Consider the following 20,494-nt stretch of genomic DNA (forward strand, 5'->3'; position numbering starts at 1 on the left):
TCGAATGTTTATTATCATTCAAATATATTTCCTTTCCTTGTAAAAATGACTACTGTTAAAGCTTGGTTGTTGAATTTACAACAGATCTTCGATATCTACTCTGATACTAATCAGAGGAATTCAGTTAATCGTGCGATCCTTAATTTAACGAATAAAAACTTGGAGGTTTCCTACAGCACGGCGAGATATTCCTGTTTATAATGTCACGAGAACGTAAAATTCGCCAAGATAGGGTTTTCGTCTTCATGGTATATATATATTATCGGATTTCTCAACGCAACGCGTTTCACATTGGATTACATTTAAATACATTCAATTATTGCATAACGATTAACAACACGTGCGATATACTTTCCTTTTGCATTAAACGTTATCGTTAGTGATGGAATCTTAGAATTATTCGAACGGTCTCCAATGAACGATGGAAAACATCGAGATTTCGAAAGGTCGGAAGAATAGTCGACGAATACAAGGTCTTAGAAATTCAAGCGCTTAAGAGTAGGCATTCCCGTTTCGTACGAGTGGAATATATAGAATTTACTATCGCACCATCCTCGTAGAGTGAATTTCCAGAATAAATTTTTACCCCAATGGTAGTCGCAGTATTCATCGCAAAATTTCAAAAGTAACGTTTAAGAAGACAGTAAGAACGATTCGAAGTTTTTTTTCAACGATTGGAATAACGATTATCCGTCACTGGTCATTTATATCGACTGCGAGAGAATGATTGGTAAAACTGAAATTCCTTTCATTCACCGTTTTCTCCAGCGAGCTTTGTTTTATCCCAGCCCTGACTATGGATGGAGTCTCCTTACGCGTTTTACTTTACTTTTTACTTTGCTTGCGTGCAATGGCGACGGTAACAGAATGGGAAAGATTACGCCTCGCGACAAGGCTGGTTTCATCACATGCAACGCACGATAATGTATATAATGTACACATAAATAATTACATAGATACAATTAGGCATACTTCGGTTTTATATACAAGATACAAGTAACACGGAGAAATCGTTCGCTCCGCGACGGGATGCTACGTTGGGGAGCGGGCTGTCCGCCGTCTCGTATCTTCCTTTTTTTTTGTTTCACAGTAAACGTTTCTTTCGACGTTTACGAGTATTTCGCTTCGGTACCGATCGTAGACACGCCTGCGTGACAAATGCCTGCGGTACTATTTCCTCTTTCCCACGACAATCGCGACACTGCTATCGCTTAAATTTTGTCATCGATAAATAGAATTCGCATTTCCCTTTAAATCCATCGCTCGCTTCTTCGCCCCACTTCTTCGAGTTGATAAGGAGAAGAGCCGCCCGTAACGTGTAAAATGCATGTAGCAAGTTCCGCACGGGAGCGGATTCGAAAAGTAGAGAACAATAAGTACGAACAAATCCAAAAATATTTGTCTTCTTGGGCATACTAAAATTTAAAGTGCTTCCTCTAAATCTAAATTCTAATATGGTTAAGGAGATATAAATGTTTAAAATCATCTTTTATAAAAACGGCTAGTCTTCCGTGACCAACATTCTGAGATTTGTTTATACATCGCGCGGCCTTGCCTTGTAAAATTTTACAAGAAATTCACTGTACGCCATGCGAACCGTCGCAGTTACCACGGCTGGATTGAATTTGATGGATGGACTGAACGGATTTGATGAGCATGCCCGATTATCGATAACAAAACTTCTTTTGGCATATGCGTTCGCTGGGTTTCGCTTGATTCGTGCTACTCGTCGCTCGACGAGGGAACTGCATGACATCCAGTTACCGATTCGGCTTAATTTTCAATAACAGTGTAAAGTACGATTGGAACTGGCGAATTGAATGTCACATAGCCCACGTGCAACAGACTTCCCGCTCTTCCATGGCTCTCGATCACATCCAAAGATTCGTTACTTTCTCGTCCCTTGAAAGATCCTCTCGTGACTTTTGTGCGATTCGTGGAGAGACGTAACAAAACTGCAACGCGGGGATTATCGCAACGCACATGATTGCATACCTCGTTACACTTGCCACGTCTGTAAGAATCTAGACAACGACACGTCGCCATTTTGCCTAACGAAAGACGTATACGCGAAAACGCGGTGCTTAAATATGGAACATTGCGCTAAACTCGTAGGAGGCAATAACGACAATAAATTACGCTAAATGAACTTAATATCAACTACGATCCTCCACCGCATCGCATGCGCTCGTTTATAAGTGGAGAAACATTTCAGCTCGAGAGAGAAAGGGAGGAAGAGAGAGAGAGAGAGAGAGAGGAAATAATAACAAAGAAATCACACTTCACGTTCGGTCGACTATACACAGATCACGATTCAATCGCCTCGCACTTTTCACTTTAAAGCAACGAAATAAATATTACTATATGATCGTTTTACGCATGGAATAGTTTTATAAAAATCGCAGTGTAACTCTACAGGGCGTGTTCGAAGTCTAGGATTACCGTCTCAGGAATTTGTTCTCCTCTTCGCCCTCTGAGGATTTACCACCTTTCTCTCTCGCCTCGTTTTTTAGTCGTAAATACCGAGCCACGCGAGTGGCCATTAAGATCAGATCCCGACGCACAAGTTCGCTTTAAAAGACCGCGGAAATATTTAATTCGCTAAACGGTAGAAATCACGCGAGACAGCGTGTAAAGTTCGCGAGACAGGAATTCATTTGAAGCGTTCGACCATACATGAACGGGTTAAACGTAAAACGTTTCATACAAATTGCTACATTGACCTACGGGCTCGCCACTTGTATTATGTATGTACAAATCCTTGGGGCGACAATTCTGTTTTGTTTTTTTTCTTCTTTTCTTTTTGTATGTATATATACACATGTATGTACTTTCAACGCGAGGCTCCTTATGGCAACCTCTCCACTATTATATCGGGGCTTTCAGGAATACGTATACGTGTCCTACATAGCACACGCGGTAGCATAACATTGCATAATGTACAGAGCGGCACACAAATCCTTGTACGTAGAAATGTTCAACTAGTATCATAGTATACAGGCTGCCATTAGGCAAACGTCGCACGAAATAGTTGGTAAACAGTGAGAGATGTCAAAAGGCAACACAAAGAAGCTTCCCTTCATTATTTTTTGTTCATCATCTAATTGTACCAAAGGACATTTTGCGAAGACTGTTTCAGAATCAGTCTCTGTTTTTTTTTCTTTTCTAATCTAATGTTATATCTTTGATTCAGTACAGTGTTCCCGCAGATTACAAATTTAGAGAACAGAGTCTTTTCGGCTTCCCTTCATTGCTTTATCGCGCAGAGCGAAACAGACTCTCATTCGTCGCGGAGAGAACAGAAAAAGTATACAGAGTCAGAAACCTGGTCCTTAGGATCGAGACAATACTGTAAATGGTACTGAAACAAAAACTTAAAACTACATTAAAAAAAGAAAGAACAGAAAGTAGAATTAAAAAAAAAGTCCTCCCACATTTTCCTGTATTGTTTAGCAACCATTTCCTTGCGGCGCTCGTCTAGACAGACGCTCTACACGTAACGTCAGTATGAAAGTGTTTCGTACCTTCCGCCTCGACCTAGACTCTCGCGAAACTCTAACGAAAATAATATTCAGCTTTGTGTCTACGTAGATAACAATGAAATTACGGTGCAATTAAATCACTAGATAAAAAGAATACTTTTCTTAAAGCGTGACGGCATTCAAAATATCTCTGGCGCTACGACAAAACAACGCAAATGATTGGGCGTTTCCGTGCACGAGCAACCAACGAATTACTTTAAATTACACAAATGGAAAGAAAGTGGATAGATTGAAAGAAGGAACAAATATCTCGTACCATACTCGACGGTAATCGATTATCCGCCGTATCCTGCGTCGCAGGCCGATGATATTCATCACTCGAGCGTACTCCGTATGGTACGATATCCGATTAGTTACCACTAGCACTATATTAAATACCAACGAAGCGCACCAAACGTTCACGACGTCCACTTTCGGCTAATCAATCATTTCGCCTACCAACTCCCAACGTCCCTGCTTCTAAACCGATCCCGCTTGGTTCCCACTGTTCGTTTCCTTGTGCCCCCCTCCGTTCTCCTCCAGTTCCGTGACATAGGCGAGGAACGTCCACGGCTTTATACGTTGAACCGCGTCTCAGAACCGTCGGCAAGCATTAACGTGACCGTTCGGTTGTTTATCCATATCAGCCGAGCTAGTCGCATAGGGTTTAATCGCGCTACGTCGTTAATAGGCGCAGTGCTGTACGATTTAACACAGCGTGTCTGGGAATTTCCTAGGCCGAACATACCGCTGCTTGTTTGCTGGAAATGTTAAAGAGCATAATTATCCGTGCACATGGAGACTAGATTCGTTACGAATGAAAACTGAACGTATCCTCTTACCTGCCAGAAGCACAATTTATTCTCCGTACACGAGTAACTAACCAGAAACTTGCCCTCGGGTGAAAATGCTAGCGCTGTTACAGACGCTGAATGCGCAGGTACCGTCTGACATTTCACGGTCGCTCGCAATTCGTACAGTGCTAGTTGACCGCTGCGACTACCTACTGCTATCCTGCGCGTCGCTGGACAATGACTCACCTAAAACGTAACATCCCATTATATACTATTCGTGGAGAGTGTTAAAAAGTATACTACAGACATCAGTACGTGAAGGTTATTTGATATGAAGTCGAGCAAGTTGGTCACGGCAGTCAAACATTAATACAATTTATCGAGCCCAACCTCAAACCAGAAGCCCTCAATAAACAAACATCCGAAATAATAGTGATATAAGGTGACTTGCTTGATTAAATCTAGTTGCTGCTGGGAACACTTCGTTCAGTGGTTTAGCTTTTAGATGGCCTGGGTCCAGGCAATGTAAAATAATATCCATCACCTGCAAATGTTGGTCGTTGTAGTAAAGGATAATAGAGGGTACTTCAGATACTTCCCTGGGAATATCTGCACTCTCACCTCAACTAGAAGATCGCTCATTTCACTCTGCATCTTGTCGATTAACTGCTCGACGATTCTGAGTATCTCCGGTTTCGCCCTCGCTAGAACGCTTGCACCCATATTTACATTCAGCGTCTGCGCGTTTTGCTGCAGCGTATTGTATCTGGCCACTTCTCGGGCCATCGTGGTAATGAACGCCGCAGGTCTGGCAGTGGCGATTAATGTTAAAGCATGACGTGCCGTGCGACACGTGTCGGCTTGAGGCGTAAGCGGAAGGCCGTATGTCATACTCGGTACTAATTTATCAGCGTCGCAGCACATCTCCAATAGTCCCAATAATACCTGCATTGCCATGATACGCCAACGATTTAGTTAATCGCAATCTCAAGCTGTATTCATTAAACAGAAGATGGTTCATGTTTCGCCGCTTACTTTTGATACATCGAGGTACGGTTCCCAAACGGTGAATCCTCTACCGATGAGATCGATCGCTGCTCTTCGTAGTGGCGTGTGTAGGGGCAGTTTTGGAGAATGAGGCGCGTGCAAGAGGTGCGTGAGCGCCATACTAGTGTGCCTAGCGAGATTATTATTCCCTATACCGAAACCTTCCACGATCGAGCTCTTTCGCCTCTGCTCGTTATCCCTCCTCTGAGTGGCCGTGGTGACGTCCTGGCCAAACTCGGCTCCTATCACGCCCAGCAATACAACTGCTGTCGTCTGCTTCCGTTTCAACTCCGCTACGCTCGATGGTTTCCTGGCCACGTTGATCTCTGCTAATTATAAGGCGCGGGTAATCAGGATAAGCTTCTGCTCCTTTATCCTTAAGACTGAAATAGGGATATATCGCATATGAATCACCTTCTACCATCTCCTCTTCCTCATCCTCTTCCTCTGGATGGACTTCGGTCGGAGGAACTGGGCTACCGGAAGCTGGAGGGCTTTGGTTCTGCACTTGCGGTGCAATAGGCTCTTGGGTGTTGTACATTGGCAGATACTGCGACCAGCTATCTACGAGTACTTTCCTTCCTTTTGGACCCATTCTACCTAGTTCGGCGAGTAGCAAAGCCTGGGCGGCTTCGCGGATCTGAAATACCACCATTCCGTACAGCGGCGTGCATGTTTACCGTGCACGGACTTGAGAACCACTAACCTCGAGGCATTGATGCTGCCATCTGCGTGCCATCATCTCGACCTGGGGCCGTTTAAACGTCTTTGCGCCGCCCTGCGAGACCACTTTGTCAGGTAGAAGCACGCAATGCAGCGTCGCTAAAAGGGACCAACCATGTTTAATCTGAGCTTGCTGCGCTGTGTACATTTCCTCGTTCTCTTCTTCCGCTTTATTCCAATTAACAGCTGATCTATTTCCAGGCCTAAACAGATCAATGGAAATTTATCCTACATCTTCGCTTATTCTATCAAGTAAGTGCTGACCTATGCAATTTACGATTCCGTTCTTGTTCAGGTACAAAGGTTGCATTGTTCATTGACATTAAAGTATTCGACAGAGCGACTACCGCCAGTAAATGGTTGCTGGTTAAAGTAGTAGACAGCTCCCAGTGTGCCCTTGCCGTGAACGCTCTGGTAAGCCTTTCTTGCCTGACTAATTCAGCCGGCAAACGTTGTTCCAGCTGCGTTGCCGGTTCCCCGATCGGCTCCAACTGCATCTGCCACGTTGGCAATAATAATGACATGTATCCTGCAATAAGTGGTGTTGATTTAGTACCGGGGGTACCTATTTCGCGAGCTTCGATATTTTCTGCTCGTACCTCCTTTAGACAGTACTCCGAATGAAACAGGAACCATGGGCCTTAACAGACCCAGCTTTCCTTCGCAAACACGGTCCAAGTCTGGATCCAAGCCCCACGCGTGCAGCAAGCTCAGGATAAGCTGAGCGACTTCCATAGTTGCGTTTGGTTCGCTGAAGGCTCCGTTTCGTTTTAAATTGTTCTTCGCGGCTTCATTATTGTTCCAATTGTCACCTGCGAAGGATTCAAACCAGCTAAGTAACTACGAATTCAACGAGCTTTAGATCTACAAAAATGTGCGCTGAAGAAATACAGTGTAACGTATACTTTAGTTTAAAACTTTCCATATTTAAACAACAGAATGCTAGCTCTTAATTCTAGATACTCATTGCACCATATGGAAAGCTTTGTCACAATATGCACTGATACGATGTTTATGAAGAAAGGGATCAATGTATAAAGCAAAACCTATACGTGAATGTGAAATAAATAAAAGAAACGAAAAGTTTGTAACAACGAACGATTCCTGAATTCCCTGAAAATGCAATTTATATTTCCCATGTTTGAGAAACTGTTGGATTTTAACACACTATTATATTATCTGCTTAATTGGGTAACAAAGTAACCCATGGGCTCACTGATCAATAAATAGTTAAGCTCTAAACGTGTAAGTGCGTCGGAAAGATAGTTAGTGAAATCCTCAACGACTTGTGTCGGAGACACTGAATTAAGGAATGCATTTTAAATTGAGAAGCAATACGTCAAATCTAAACTAACAAAAAAAAAGAAAAAGAAACAACCATGCGATGTGATTCGAACAGCATAAAAGGTACAATAACTTTGCCATTTTCCTTAAATCATGGCTAACCTTTACCGTCGAGAGTCGACGGCTTGAGGCCAACGCTTTCCACCTTGGCCTGAATCTTAGTGTGTACGTTCTCAGCACCCTCCTTCATTTTAGCCAATATACCTACAGAAAGAAACTGGCTTTAGATGGTATAATAAACGAGAGCACTCTCAACGCGGATCTTCTAGCTAACGACTACAGCCGAGATATGAATTAAAGGCACTAAGGAGTCTGCGATGAGTATTACGTGAAATAAACATTCCAAGAAAGGGCATATCCGAGTTATATGCGTGAATCGATGTATCCAATACAGAAGAGAACACTACCAAGCATTAAGTGAATTAAGAATGCAAAGCTCTGCTTCCGCTATACACAGCTTCTATTTCAAACATATTCAACGAACAACGATACAGTAACTTTTCATCGATCAAGAGTTTTAACATGTGCGGCGAAGATCGAGACCAAACAAGTATGTGGGGATACTCCTCGGACCGAGCTGTTGCCTGAGGCAAGAATGTATCGATGCTCGAACTACGCTTCGGGCAGTACGGTGAATTTCAAAAAGTGTACATAATTCCGTCTACGTCTGTGCACATGCAGTAACATGGGAATTGTATTTGTGTGGATTGTTGTCGAGCAACTTGTGCGTAAAGTAACATAAAACAGGGCTAATGATCTTGGATGAAATCCTTGCTAAGACCGTCACTTTACAAAATGTACAGAAAAACTAACCAGACACAAACTACAATTTGCAAATGACAAAGAGACAATAACAGAGCACGATACCATGACGATCCTTCTCCTTTAAAATTCGTTCAACATCGCCTGCCTTATCCTTGACGCGACCGAAAAAGTCTATAAAGTGGCATGTTAGCGTAAACATCTCTCATTAATATACATGTGAACTACATTTTTTAGTATCAATATATTTGTAGTACGAGGGAAATGTATGACGAGCCTTCACCTGCGATCTTTTTATGAGCGTCTGGGCTGGCAGACTGCGTAAGTGCGGCAACCTTTTGATATTCCGAAGCGGAAATCAGACCTTGCGCTTCCAATGAGCCGGGTGACATCGCGCCGTATTCGTCGCTTAGTAGTTGTACTGTGTGAAATAGAAAACGAATACTATCAGATTGTTCTTACGTGTGTTAACGATGAAATTAGAAAAGGTACCTATTAATGCTTCTATGTCGAAAAATAAAATGTGACTCTCTGGATCTTTAGGATTACTTCTGAAGCCCTGGATCACTAATGGTGTGCCCTTCGCTTTTATTTGGCTTCCGTGATCAGGACCCTGGCCGCCGTGGAGTTGTTGCAGCTGGTGCAACCCTCTTTGTGTCGCGTGTCTTATAGCAGACAGGTTTCTATGCCTTAAACCTCTGAAGAAGCAAATACCATATGGTAAAGAATATCAGTTTCTCAGATCTCCTCCCGAAAATTCACTCAAGGTTCTCACCATCTATGTTGCAAGATTTCATTTACCTAAAGAAATGCACGGCAGGATTTGCTAAGCCTAGTTCGCCACCAGCAGCTGACCCGCCAGCCGCAGCCATGGTGTTTTCGTCACACGCGTAGAGCACCTCCTCTGCGATAATGCCTGCAAGAATTCGAGTTGTGATCTTAGAGCGGTAGCTATGGGTACGTTATAATTTGAAAATACATGGATGTCTAAAATAAAATTTATACGCACCGTGTAACACGCGATCCAAATGACCTGTTTCCATTTGCCAGACGTACACGGCCCCATCCGAGCATCCGACTATCATGAAGTCGTCCAGTGGCCTCCATTTTATCGTGACAACGGGGAACAGGTGTCGGGAAGCAAGAACAACACACTTTCTTTCCGCTAACGATAATAAGGTAACGCTATGGTCTGATGCGACACTGCAAACACACTTTTGTATTCTGGGCTAAAAGGCAAACAATGCAATTATAAGTACGTACGTAAGACTTGATAAGGCAAGCACTTGATGAAATAACTCTTAAGAAGCTTTATCAGTTGATAATGTACTTGTAAAATAATCTCATTGCAATTCGATAAATGATAAGTGGAAGAGATTAACGAAACTGAACATACACTACAGTTATCAGGTGGTACCATCAGTTGTGTAATTTCACCCGCATGAACACAAAACCTGTGAATAAGCGTGCCGGCATAAAGGTCCCATAAGCACACGGCAAAATCGACGGAACCAGAAACAAGGTGTACCCGATCGTAACGTGGCGCTGCTCCATGCGGGTACAGAAGGCAGTTTACACGACCGGAATGGCCCAAGAGCACTTGATGCGGAGGCCAATCTATAAACCACATAATAAAATAAAAAGAAAGAAGTATGATTGTATACATTTTTTGTTAGAAACGTTCATATAAAGTATGAATTGTTAGAACGAAAGAGAAATGTATTGTACCATCGTATTGTTGGTGATTGCCATGAAGCAGCTGAAGCATAACTGTTTGTGTCGCAGGAACAATGATAATACTGCCATCTTCGCGACCAACGACTAGTCGACTTTGTTGTGGTAGATATATACTAGCTGTTAATTTTATGCCATGCCCATCTCCGCTGTCTAACTGATCTAATATCCCAACCGGTGGTGGCTTCATGTCTTCCCAAGCAGCCGTCAGACTTGTTTTGACTGCTGGTGGCAGTGAAAGAGGCGGTGCGCGATCATTCTGACAGATTTGAGTTAGCTGTTGATTCGTTACTTCTGGGACTGTCCAGAGAACAACAACACCTTCGCTGTCACCACGTAACAAGTATTTCAAGGTTTTGCTCTGTCGTTGGGCTGTAACTAATCGCATTGCTGGTGGACACGACAGAGGCTAAAATAGAAATGAAGTAATGTAGCGCCCGGTATTTTCGATTCTGAAGTTATTTTATTAAGTAAATTACCTTGTCTCCAGGTTGTGTCAGAGTGCAGTACAGATAAGGTTGATCATATTCGGCACTTGCAGTATGAAAATTTTTATTGTCTGCAACGCTACTAAGTTATCGGAACAAAAAACAATATTATGTTACTCTAGTATTCAAAAATCTCTGCCTTATAATAATACCATTTATGGACACCAATCTGCGCAAGCTTTTGCATGCTTTAATGGACTACGAACTACTAAATCAAGAATACCTTGTGACATAGTCCATAAATGGTAAGTATCATATTTTACGAAGGCTTACTTGTATTTATTAATTTTAATAGCTTCATTTATTATTTGTTCAATGAGAAAAGTATAAATAAGCAGTAAAGCATTACACAATTCATTTAAATTAATTTACACAATTATACACTCCTTATAGCAATTTATCGAATCGGATACAAAGAAAGAAGATCCTTCGGCAGCAAAATTTATTCGCATAACGAATGCAAATAACTAAATCTAGCATCGATTACTAAAGCTACATAAGTTGGCATGGCACTACTAGCTTCGTTGACATAACTGTTTTTATTATCACCTTTTCCATGATAGTGTAATATATGAAGTAGTGGTATGCGTAAAGCAACGAACAACAAATGGAACGTGAAAACACAAGATATGAAAAGCAAAGAGATGTGCCTCTGTTTATAGACTTTATTCAACGTGTTTTATATTATTATACTAGTATATTCTGGTGCTACAATTATTCAGAAAGCAAAATGTGAAGAAAATGCTTGTAAGCAAACAGTGAACAAAAGCTAAACGATCTGTTATCTCATTAAAATTTTATCAGCAGAGAAACAAAATCATGTAAAATATAGAATCTTCTCTAGGGAGACATGAAAATTTGCGAGTCTCTAAAATATATATAAAGTAATTTTTAAGAACAGTAATTGAAAGGGAAATATCATTCTTTACCAAATTTTATATGGAAATCTCCTTTATATAAAATTTTCGAGGAACGTGAACATTTCTATCTTTCTACAACGTCCTCTTCTTCGATAAATTAAAGCAAATACAGAACAGGCTAATTTTTCAATTCCTATTAAATCATAAGTTACGCTAATTATGTCTACCTGTAATAAAAATTTAATATAGTAAGGTTCTTATACTACACATTTAACATCGATTAATTTGTGACTAACAAATGTTTTACAAACTATAATAAACATTTACTTTTCATTTCACTGTGTTTATCTTTCGTTTATATACCCACAAAGATATACGCAATTGTACCTGATGAACAACATTTGACGAGAACAGGAAACATTGACGATGAAAAGTAAATCAGTAGAAGAGCAATGTGTTTAATAAAATGAATACGAGGAGAAGTACAGATAGAGAGACAGAGAAATTACAGTGGAGAACACAAGAAGAAGAGAGTGTGTAATAGAGATAATGCAGGGTTACCTGCTGAGAGCCTTGCCCTTCAGCTTGCTAGAAGAAGACCAGATCCACCGTAGAATGCAGTAGATGTGTATTATATGAAAAAGACACATCCCCGTAAAACAAGTCATAGTGTTAAATGTAAGGTTTGTAACATGTGGAAATGAAGGACTTCACTGTAATGTAATCATATTTTCACTGACAATCTTTTTTACCTCATGTGTCGGTACTGTTTCTGATATTTTCTTGTTTACTAAAAACTTTATTTATTCATTACACAACGAATATATCATTAATACGTAATGTTATACTCGTACAAAAAAATATGAAAATATACGAAAGAAAGTGTAATAAATATCTCGCGAAAATCATTGTTCCAATAATTCAGAATGTTAAAAATAAATGCAGAATTATTCTTTATAAAAATATTTCGTACTTAGCACGTAATCGACAAATATCTTCTTCAACAGTTAGACCTTTGTTTGTAATAATCTGTTGTATTAAATAGGGAGATTAGAATTTCGGTTTTGTACATAACGATGGAATATGAATGTTTCATGATAAATGAAGTAAAAAATTATAAGGAGAACAAATACTACGTGTGCGCATTGCCAGCAAGTGCCTCTATAGGATAGCATTCAATTTTTAAATTAAAGCCTCTGCTTAATTTAAATGTTGGTGCTTCTGACCAGGATGAATTCATTTATGTATCTAAATATATTGAGAAAAAGATATTGGACAATTGTAAAATCAAATTTGTAGAAGTATAAGTAACTAGGGTTTAAATATTTTCTGTTACTTTTCAGAGCAGATGCGTCTTTAATAAAGTATCATTTTGCAAGTGCTGTGAAGTATTTAATATTTACTAACACATAAGAAAGATATTCTTTTTTTGAGAGTACTTGTAAATTTTGTAGCATTAATTGAAAAATGCCTGTTACATAAGTACTTGTGTTTGGATTTGTTAATTGTTATAACATTTATTAGGACCAACAAATGCATACCAATATCTTTCACCATGCTATAAGAATAAGCTATACTATTTCATTGAATAGTATATGTCTCTCGTAAGAGAATGATATGTTAATTGTTATACCCAAATAATTTACAGTACTAAAATTTCTGAAAGGAACTACCTGTCAAAGTGTACCAGAACCCTATAACCAACAAATGAAAGATCTATTAAATAAATTGACATTACGATAAATTTAAAAGTTACTATGTGTCATGTAATATGATTACGAATGTTTCGCCTTGCAAATATTCGATATTGTGAATTATTTAAAAGCTCTTCTACTAAGTAGTGAAACAACGAAATTTGAGCATTTCATGTAAATTCTAATACATGTATAAAATATCCAAGATCCAAAAGTAGAGAAACGAAATGTAGAGAATATCGCACCATGTGAAGACGTACTTAGCTGGTAGTTTATAGAGGTAACCATGACCTTCGTCGCTCCATAAAATCACCCTGTCCGCAGCTAAAAAGTCTCCAGACATCCAACGTTCGCCACGAGCCGCAGATATCGAGCATAGGACAGAGAAGTCACCGGCGTCATATATCTGATATAAAAGAACACATGAATAAAGACAAATTGAAGCAAATTGGTTCAGCGTAAATGATAAGTAAACGTACCTGCCAATCCTTGGAACACACGATTAATACAGTCCTCTGATTATATGGGCAGCAGGTCATCGCAAGCGCATTTAAGCACTTTATCTGTTTGCTTTCATGTTCGTAAAGAGGTTCGCTGTTACGGTTCTCGTGGCCAAGAAGAGTCCACACCTTCACTGTGCCAGTTGTTGTCAAGGCCAGCACAACGTCGTCTTTAAATGAACAGAAGCGCCTGTTGCGCGTTTAACTACATCGAAGAAGGTGTCATAGCGTTTTAAGCAAAAGAATCCTCAGTAGGGATCAACAAAGTGACACCTTACAAATGTTATAAATGCATGAGACAGTACTGATTCTTCGCAAAATTGTAAAATAGCATTTTAACGTTGCTGAATAAGTATAGTAAAAATAAAGGAAAAGACTGCTGTTATAGCTCTAACCGATTAACCCACGTAACAAACTATTATGCATACTTCCATGCAAAGTAAGGTCTAAGATATATGGAGATCTCAAATTATGCTTACTTAACTCGTGCGCAAGGTATCTTGAATATCGAGTGTAAGATTGTTGATTTCATGGTATATGTACGGGAAATACCATCGAAGCAATTATTCTTTTTTAAAAGCACAATTTTATACTGAACTTCAAGGATACCTTGTATGTACTCAAGCTACACAATCACATCTACTATAAAAATAATGTGACAACCCTTGATCAATTAAAGTACATGCAGTTAGACTTCTTATATTAGAATTTACATTATTCCTTGTTAGATAATAGCATTACATTCTAGAAGCTTAAATTCTAAGCAAGAGACGAATATTCATTGTAGCTAGCTGTAAAATAATGAATAAATAAATAGCGTTACATGTCTTTTCCATATTTATTATACAATACGATAAATAAAAAGGAAAGTTGTTTGCATTTCCATTAAAGCTTCTACGTCAAACACGCTATTATAACATAAAAAAAGGAGATACTAATTTGGCAACTAATATTCTATATTTAAAAATCACAAAAGCTATTGAAAATTGCATTCATTGCATTCAAATATTGAATATACATATACTATATAATTATGAGTTTAAATCAACGTATACTTACGACGGGTATAGTTTATCACACAGAAATGTTGTGAAAGTGATCAATGAATGCAGGTAAATGCAATGTATGCTTTAATGATGAGGTCTCGTGAGAGGTAGAGTAAGTGAAGGAGATTAGCATGAGAGAAGGGATCGTTGAAGTGTTAATAATGCCTGCTCATTTGAATCTACTTTCCAGACGAATGAAATTTGGAAGAGAACTAGAAGAAAGAGAAGTTATCGAAAGAAATGATACAGCCTCGATTACCAGTGCGATCGCACTTATGTGTATCCATGTCATTCATTAACATGCTGCAACAATGTAACCTTCATTAAGATTTCAATAACGTATAAATTATTATTAAATAGCGAAGATATATTACACATCATTAGTATCACCGTTCAATCGAATTATTGTCAAAGAATACGTTGTTCAGAGAAAATTAGGCAAGTGCAAAGTCCCTAGAATACCCAAAGCACAAAGCTTCTTTAAGTTAATTGCTTAATAAGAAGACGGCGAAAAATTCGAAACCCGAGAAAGATACGAGATATATACACAGATCTTTGTTAATTCCTCTACCAAAACCCGACGCAGTTAGGAATATCCAGGTACTTTGATTTTATAAATACGTAGGAGTGCCCAAAAGAAGTGCATATCGCTGATGACTTTAATACTTGGAGAAAGAGATCGATCGAGCAGATAGGTAGTATATAAAAAATTAACAGGCTAAGGAGTACCAAATATATTGTGCAAGTGTCCTCCGAACCCCACACGAAATATATTATACTGTGACCAATACTACTCTTTTACAGCAATAAATGTTTGCACAATACAAACTGGTAGAGACGAGAGAGAGAAACAGAAAGAGGTAAGGTAGCGGTATATGGTATAAGGCGTAGATGTGATGGAGTGTAACTAACTTGTATGCACGTAGAACCGACCTTTCCGTTTGGCCGGCCGCAAAACGTGCAAAGCGCTAATCCAATCAGGATTCACACGTGAACTTAAGGTGAACAAGACTTCCAAACTGAAAGGGTCCATCACTAAAACCTCAGGGTAGTACCTGCAATCGCAACGAAGGCATTCTGAATATTCAGAGGTACACGTACATCGACGTTAAGTAAGAAAATTGTTATATCCCTTCGACTTACCCAGAACAAAAGAGTCTAACGTCTTCCCCACCAGCAGAGACATAAGGCAACATCTGCGTATGAACGCTACTGAGTTTGACGGTTTCCCTGCACTTTCCATCGACCAGATCCCAAGTGCACATCTCCCCGCTTTCGCTACTACTGACAATATAATTCTGTTCCATAATAACGCTTGCTCGACTCAGGCACAATATTGGAGCAGTGTGGCCAACAAGTAAACATCTTGGGGTCATCTGAAAATACATTTGACAATAGAATTAGATATCACGTATAAGTACTGAAATAAATTCTTCATTTATATGTTTGCTTAGGAACGAGCAACTTGTTCGGCTGCTCTACCAGCGAGCTGCTTACAAACAAGTATACTCCAATCGAATCATAACTATGAAGCTTATATGATTAATGGGAGCAATTTGAAAACATAATGCACTCATTACGAAAACGTTTTTGTCCCTTTATCAGTGAGGCTTTGTCCAACTAACAGATCCTTGCTTTTACCATTAATACATCGTGTTAGCAAATTCCTTTTACCAACCAACTAAACGTTACAGTTACTATTTTACTTAAAAATCTTACAAAATTCATACGCGATAATGATAAATTATATTTACCTTTAGTGTTTCTGGATCCACTTGCCATAAACATATCTGGCCGTCGTAACATCCTGTTACCAGAGTTTTCTGATCTCGGGATAAATAGATACAAGAAATGCAATGAGTCGGAGCTATACGACCCCATAAAACTATGGGTACCACTAAGCTCGTACCCGATGTCATTTTTAAAATTCAACCTACAATTGATTTCATAAGCATCGTTAGTTATGTCGCTGATCCAATCTATCCATCTTACACTATTAACATACACATAAAAAATGCACACAATTTATAATTACTGCAATAAATGTCAAGCTATCAGATACTTATTAATACAAGCAGCTATGATCTATGTACTATAATGATACATAGAATTATATGTAACGTCACCGACTCATACCTCGAGTCTGAAAATAATCCTACAATGATAGCATCTAATTTTCACATTTATTGACTGTTCGTATTATATAATGCCCATTTATTCATATTTCAAAGCTGAATGTTACTCGTTACTCATAATGCAACCGCGATACATCTTACACGAATCTACATTTCAGCAGCAGTTAGAAGAAACGTGTTTGTTTTGACAATATAGAAACACAGATGCATAGGCTAAGCACATGTTTGATTTGGGAAAATATCGAGATGGGAGTCGTGCCTGGAACTATACATTTCCCTTACGGCACGCCAGACAGCACTAATTCAAAGTAATGTGACGCGAGGCGGGCGGTTCACTGACAATGCAATAAAATAATCCCGTAATAAAGTGGATGACAAAACCTTGTTATAGTGGCCGAAGGGTAATCAGCGTTACATCGATATTAACAGCAGGTATACTCGTCGATAACAAATCGATTCTCCGTCCGTAGGGAAAAGGGCTTGACAAGCATCTACCACAAAGTCCATCGCAATAACGCGGGTACACTAAGGGTCTCGGAGAAAACCTATTAAAAGCAATTAGAGGCGTCTGCTACATCACATTCACGAGATGTCACTGACAATCTGTGCAGGGTTTTGATTTCTGCTCGCGCTCTGTATGCAAGTGTCTCGGCAAAGCAAGGCGTGTTCTATGCGAAAGGAACGTGGGAATATTTACCGAAAATACAGATTATTAATGACAACGGCTCCAAACGTCGCAACTGGCGATATATGCCAAAAATCATACAACCCTTACTGCACTCTCACAATCGCGGCCATCTTGATGTTGAGGATAGTCAGTGGACTAACGCATACAATCAGCTGTTCCACGTCAAAAAGATCCCTAGTAAAATCCTGTCTAATTCCTTGGAAAAGTAACGTGGGCAGCGGTGGCAGCCGCGAACTGCGCTTCAATTCTGCTACCTGCAACGTTTGCGTTGGAACAAAATAACGGGCGGTTCTGGATCGAAACAGCCATTTGAATTGATTAGGTTAAGGCTATTACTAGCGAAATAATCACGTGGACAACATGCTTACCCTCTTCACTTGACGTCTAATACGAACAATAAGCGGAGAACTATATTAACCTTCGAATAACGGAAATTTACGCTCTTATTATTCGAGGGTAGAGCGATCCTTTTCATCGTTTAAAATAGAACGATGTCGGTGATCATTCTAGACGAAATTATTCGGATATTCCATTAGAAAATGCAAATATACAAACGTATCTATCCGCAATTTTGAAATATAGGTCACAAGTCTCGAAATAAACGTGACAAGTTTATCGAAACAGAGCTAACTTCACGAACGATGGTGTTTGCACCATGCACCTCATATCAGTCATATCACTCGTATGCGAGCGAATACAACCTTAAATTCGAGGATCAATTTTTTTCCCTCGAATTTAATCACATCCGCAGACACGGATAACAGATCGTCCGCAAAGTGCAGAACCCGTCGAAACTAATTTCTTCTCATTGGAAGTATTAACCGAAGCGATTATATCACGAGTTGGATTAATCGTACTTGAGTGGCACTCGGTAAGAAATTTTTTCGATCTACCAATGTAAACATGTTAAATTATACACAGTTGGAGGAGACTCTTAGAAAACGTTTTTAATTAACGAATGTGTGCGAATATGTATAACGTGAGCATCCATAGCTATCGAAGGGTTAATCCATTTGCTTCATTTAGCACGTGACTTGCGTAGCTTCGTGTTACGCGGGAATACGCTTCAGTTTCTAAAATTGTGGATGGAAAGTAGTATCGCAACTTTCAACAACGTCAGCCAGCGATGAAATGTCACTACGAGGTATTAGGAGTAGCGCGGAATGCTACTCACAACGAGCTAAAGAAAGCTTACAGAAGGTTGGCACTGAAATGGCATCCGGACAAGAATTTAGATAATCTGGAAGAAGCCAAGGAGCAATTCCAACTTGTGCAGCAAGCTTGGGAGACGTTAAGCGATCCCCACGAACGAGCTTGGTACGACGACCATCGCGAGGTCATATTGAAAGGTGGTCTCGGCGAGAACTACAAAGATGACTCCATCGACCTCTTTCAATATTTCACCAGCACTTGCTTCAAAGGCTACGGCGATGACGACAAAGGGTTCTATACTGTTTATCGCACTGTCTTCGAGACATTGGCAGCCGAAGACTCGGAGTTTGCGAAGGATCAAGACTCAGACGAAGAAATCCCAGGATTCGGAGACTCGCAGAGCTCGTACGAAGAAGTTGTTCACAACTTCTATGCTTACTGGCAGAGTTATAGTACAAAGAGATCCTTCGCTTGGCTGGATCCTTATGATATAAAGGATGCTGCTAATAGACGAGTTGTACGGCTTATAGAGAAAGAGAATAAAAAGATTCGGGATAAAGGTAAAAGGGAAAGGAACGAACAGGTGAGAAATCTGGTCGCTTTTGTGCGCAAGCGCGATAAACGAGTGCAAGCTCACGCAATGAAGCTCGCCGAACGTGCCAAGGAAAATTTGAGAAAGGCGGAAGAATGGAAAAAACAACAGTTATTAGAGAGACAAAAGGAATTGAAGGAACATAAAATATCGGAATGGTCGAAATTCTCCAACATAGAGGCTGAACTGAAAAATATCGAAGCTAATCTTGCTCGGGAGTTTGGCGAGAATTTATCTTCTGATGGAGACACGGAAGACGAGGATGTATTGGATGATAATTCTCTGTACTGCGTGGCTTGCAATAAAATATTTAAAACCCGTAAAGCATTTACAAATCATGAGAATTCCAGGAGACACAAAGATAATATTACCGTGATGAAAGCGTCTATATTAAAGGAAGAAAAGTTTGAGAGCTCCCAAGATAGTGATATTAGCTCAGATACGACTTCGGAAAGTGAAAAGAAGTTGGCAACGGATTCGCAAATGCCAGACTTCATATTAAATCCATTGCAAAGCTCATATAATCAAGTTAACGTTAAAGAGGAAGCCTCGGAAGATGAATTAATATCGGACAACGAAGATGACGATGATTCGAGTAATGTTAAAGCCAGAAAAAGTTATCCAGAAGGGACTGTACTTGCTACAAAGCCTGAGATGGATGATGCTATTTATGTTCCCCCTAAAGTAGCTGACAATGACAATGAGTACTTAACTTCTGAAGACGAGCTTATTTCCGATCAAGAAGATGAGAAAGTTCAGCAGCTTAAGAAACAAAAGAAGAAGAAGAAACGAAAGAAGAACATTCAGAATCCGTTAGCAGAACAGACCAGCGACGAAGAAGATAGGAGTATCGACGAGGATATGTTATTATCAAAGAAACAACGAAAAAGGCGGCAACAGAGGAAAGCAGTAATAAATAAAGTTGTAGAAACTAGTCAACAAGCATGTAATAACGAAACGGAGGAGGTTGAAGAACAAATGAAGAAAGAAAGAAACGAAGCAGGTGCGCGTACTGCTCATGTAGAAACAAATGATGACATTAACGGAAAAGTTAGAAACAAGAAGCTTAAAAATGCGAGGAAGCTGCATAAATCGACTGAGAAGGAAAGTGGGACTAGAAATAAAAAGGACTCCGAAGTTTCTGATCTATCACATTGCTGTGCCATGTGTAAATCTGAATTTCCTAGTAAAAATAAATTGTTTGAACATTTGCAGAAAACCGGGCACTATCAAAGAGTGCACTTTCTAGTGCAATGAAAAGTAAGATAAATCTAATTGAGGCGAAGGAAACAGTGACAGAAAGAATCGTTAGTCACGTTAAAGAACATATATAGTATAGCCCTATTTATTGTAATTAATACAAGAAATGCAAAGCATATTCGACTAATAAATGTATCCTGTAAATCATCACCTG

General features: G+C 39.6%; 2 protein-coding genes across 17 annotated transcripts; one reads left to right on the forward strand and one right to left on the reverse strand.

Moving 5' to 3' along the window:
* Window positions 1-234: 234 nt before the first annotated feature.
* On the reverse strand, window positions 235-17,557 carry Rbcn-3b (WD repeat-containing protein Rbcn-3B). 16 transcript variants are annotated; one of them, XM_076813355.1, is made up of 25 exons: window positions 17,424-17,557; window positions 16,268-16,446; window positions 15,657-15,889; window positions 15,426-15,568; window positions 13,447-13,637; window positions 13,228-13,373; window positions 11,835-11,861; window positions 10,405-10,495; window positions 9,920-10,334; window positions 9,588-9,808; window positions 9,201-9,420; window positions 8,993-9,107; window positions 8,684-8,889; window positions 8,475-8,612; window positions 8,297-8,365; window positions 7,532-7,633; window positions 6,685-6,897; window positions 6,350-6,614; window positions 6,069-6,288; window positions 5,777-6,002; window positions 5,351-5,691; window positions 4,937-5,260; window positions 4,767-4,859; window positions 4,364-4,561; window positions 235-4,282 (listed from the first exon to the last, which is right to left on the reverse strand). In XM_076813355.1, exons 2-25 carry the CDS (start codon window positions 16,430-16,432, stop codon window positions 4,097-4,099), a joined length of 4,548 nt encoding a protein of 1,515 aa, XP_076669470.1. In that variant the 5' UTR covers window positions 16,433-16,446; window positions 17,424-17,557; the 3' UTR covers window positions 235-4,096. The 16 variants fall into 16 exon arrangements, with proteins under 16 accessions (XP_076669470.1, XP_076669477.1, XP_076669473.1 ...); XM_076813362.1 differs by having other exon boundaries at window positions 15,447-15,568; window positions 17,346-17,480; XM_076813358.1 differs by having other exon boundaries at window positions 10,405-10,492; window positions 17,346-17,480.
* A 508-nt stretch (window positions 17,558-18,065) lies between these two features.
* On the forward strand, window positions 18,066-20,487 carry LOC143369447 (dnaJ homolog subfamily C member 21). The gene is made up of 2 exons (XM_076813388.1): window positions 18,066-18,207; window positions 18,363-20,487. Exon 2 carries the CDS (start codon window positions 18,463-18,465, stop codon window positions 20,335-20,337), a length of 1,875 nt encoding a protein of 624 aa, XP_076669503.1. The 5' UTR covers window positions 18,066-18,207; window positions 18,363-18,462; the 3' UTR covers window positions 20,338-20,487.
* The last annotated feature ends 7 nt before the right edge of the window (window positions 20,488-20,494 follow it).

The sequence above is a fragment of the Andrena cerasifolii genome, chromosome 5 (assembly GCF_050908995.1).
Source record: "Andrena cerasifolii isolate SP2316 chromosome 5, iyAndCera1_principal, whole genome shotgun sequence".
In the NCBI taxonomy this organism is placed as follows: domain Eukaryota; kingdom Metazoa; phylum Arthropoda; class Insecta; order Hymenoptera; family Andrenidae; genus Andrena; species Andrena cerasifolii.

Excerpts from the sequence above, each read along its gene's own strand:
- LOC143369447 (XM_076813388.1), top strand. The coding sequence starts at position 18,463 with ATGAAATGTCACTACGAGGTATTAGGAGTAGCGCGGAATGCTACTCAC.
- Rbcn-3b (XM_076813355.1), bottom strand. The coding sequence starts at position 16,432 with ATGACATCGGGTACGAGCTTAGTGGTACCCATAGTTTTATGGGGTCGT. Across the intron at positions 13,374-13,446 it reads TGTGTTCCAAGGATTGGCAG|ATATATGACGCCGGTGACTT; the intron begins GTACGTTTACTT and ends CTTTTATATCAG. Across the intron at positions 9,421-9,587 it reads TACCACCTGATAACTGTAGT|CCCAGAATACAAAAGTGTGT; the intron begins GTATGTTCAGTT and ends TTTGCCTTTTAG.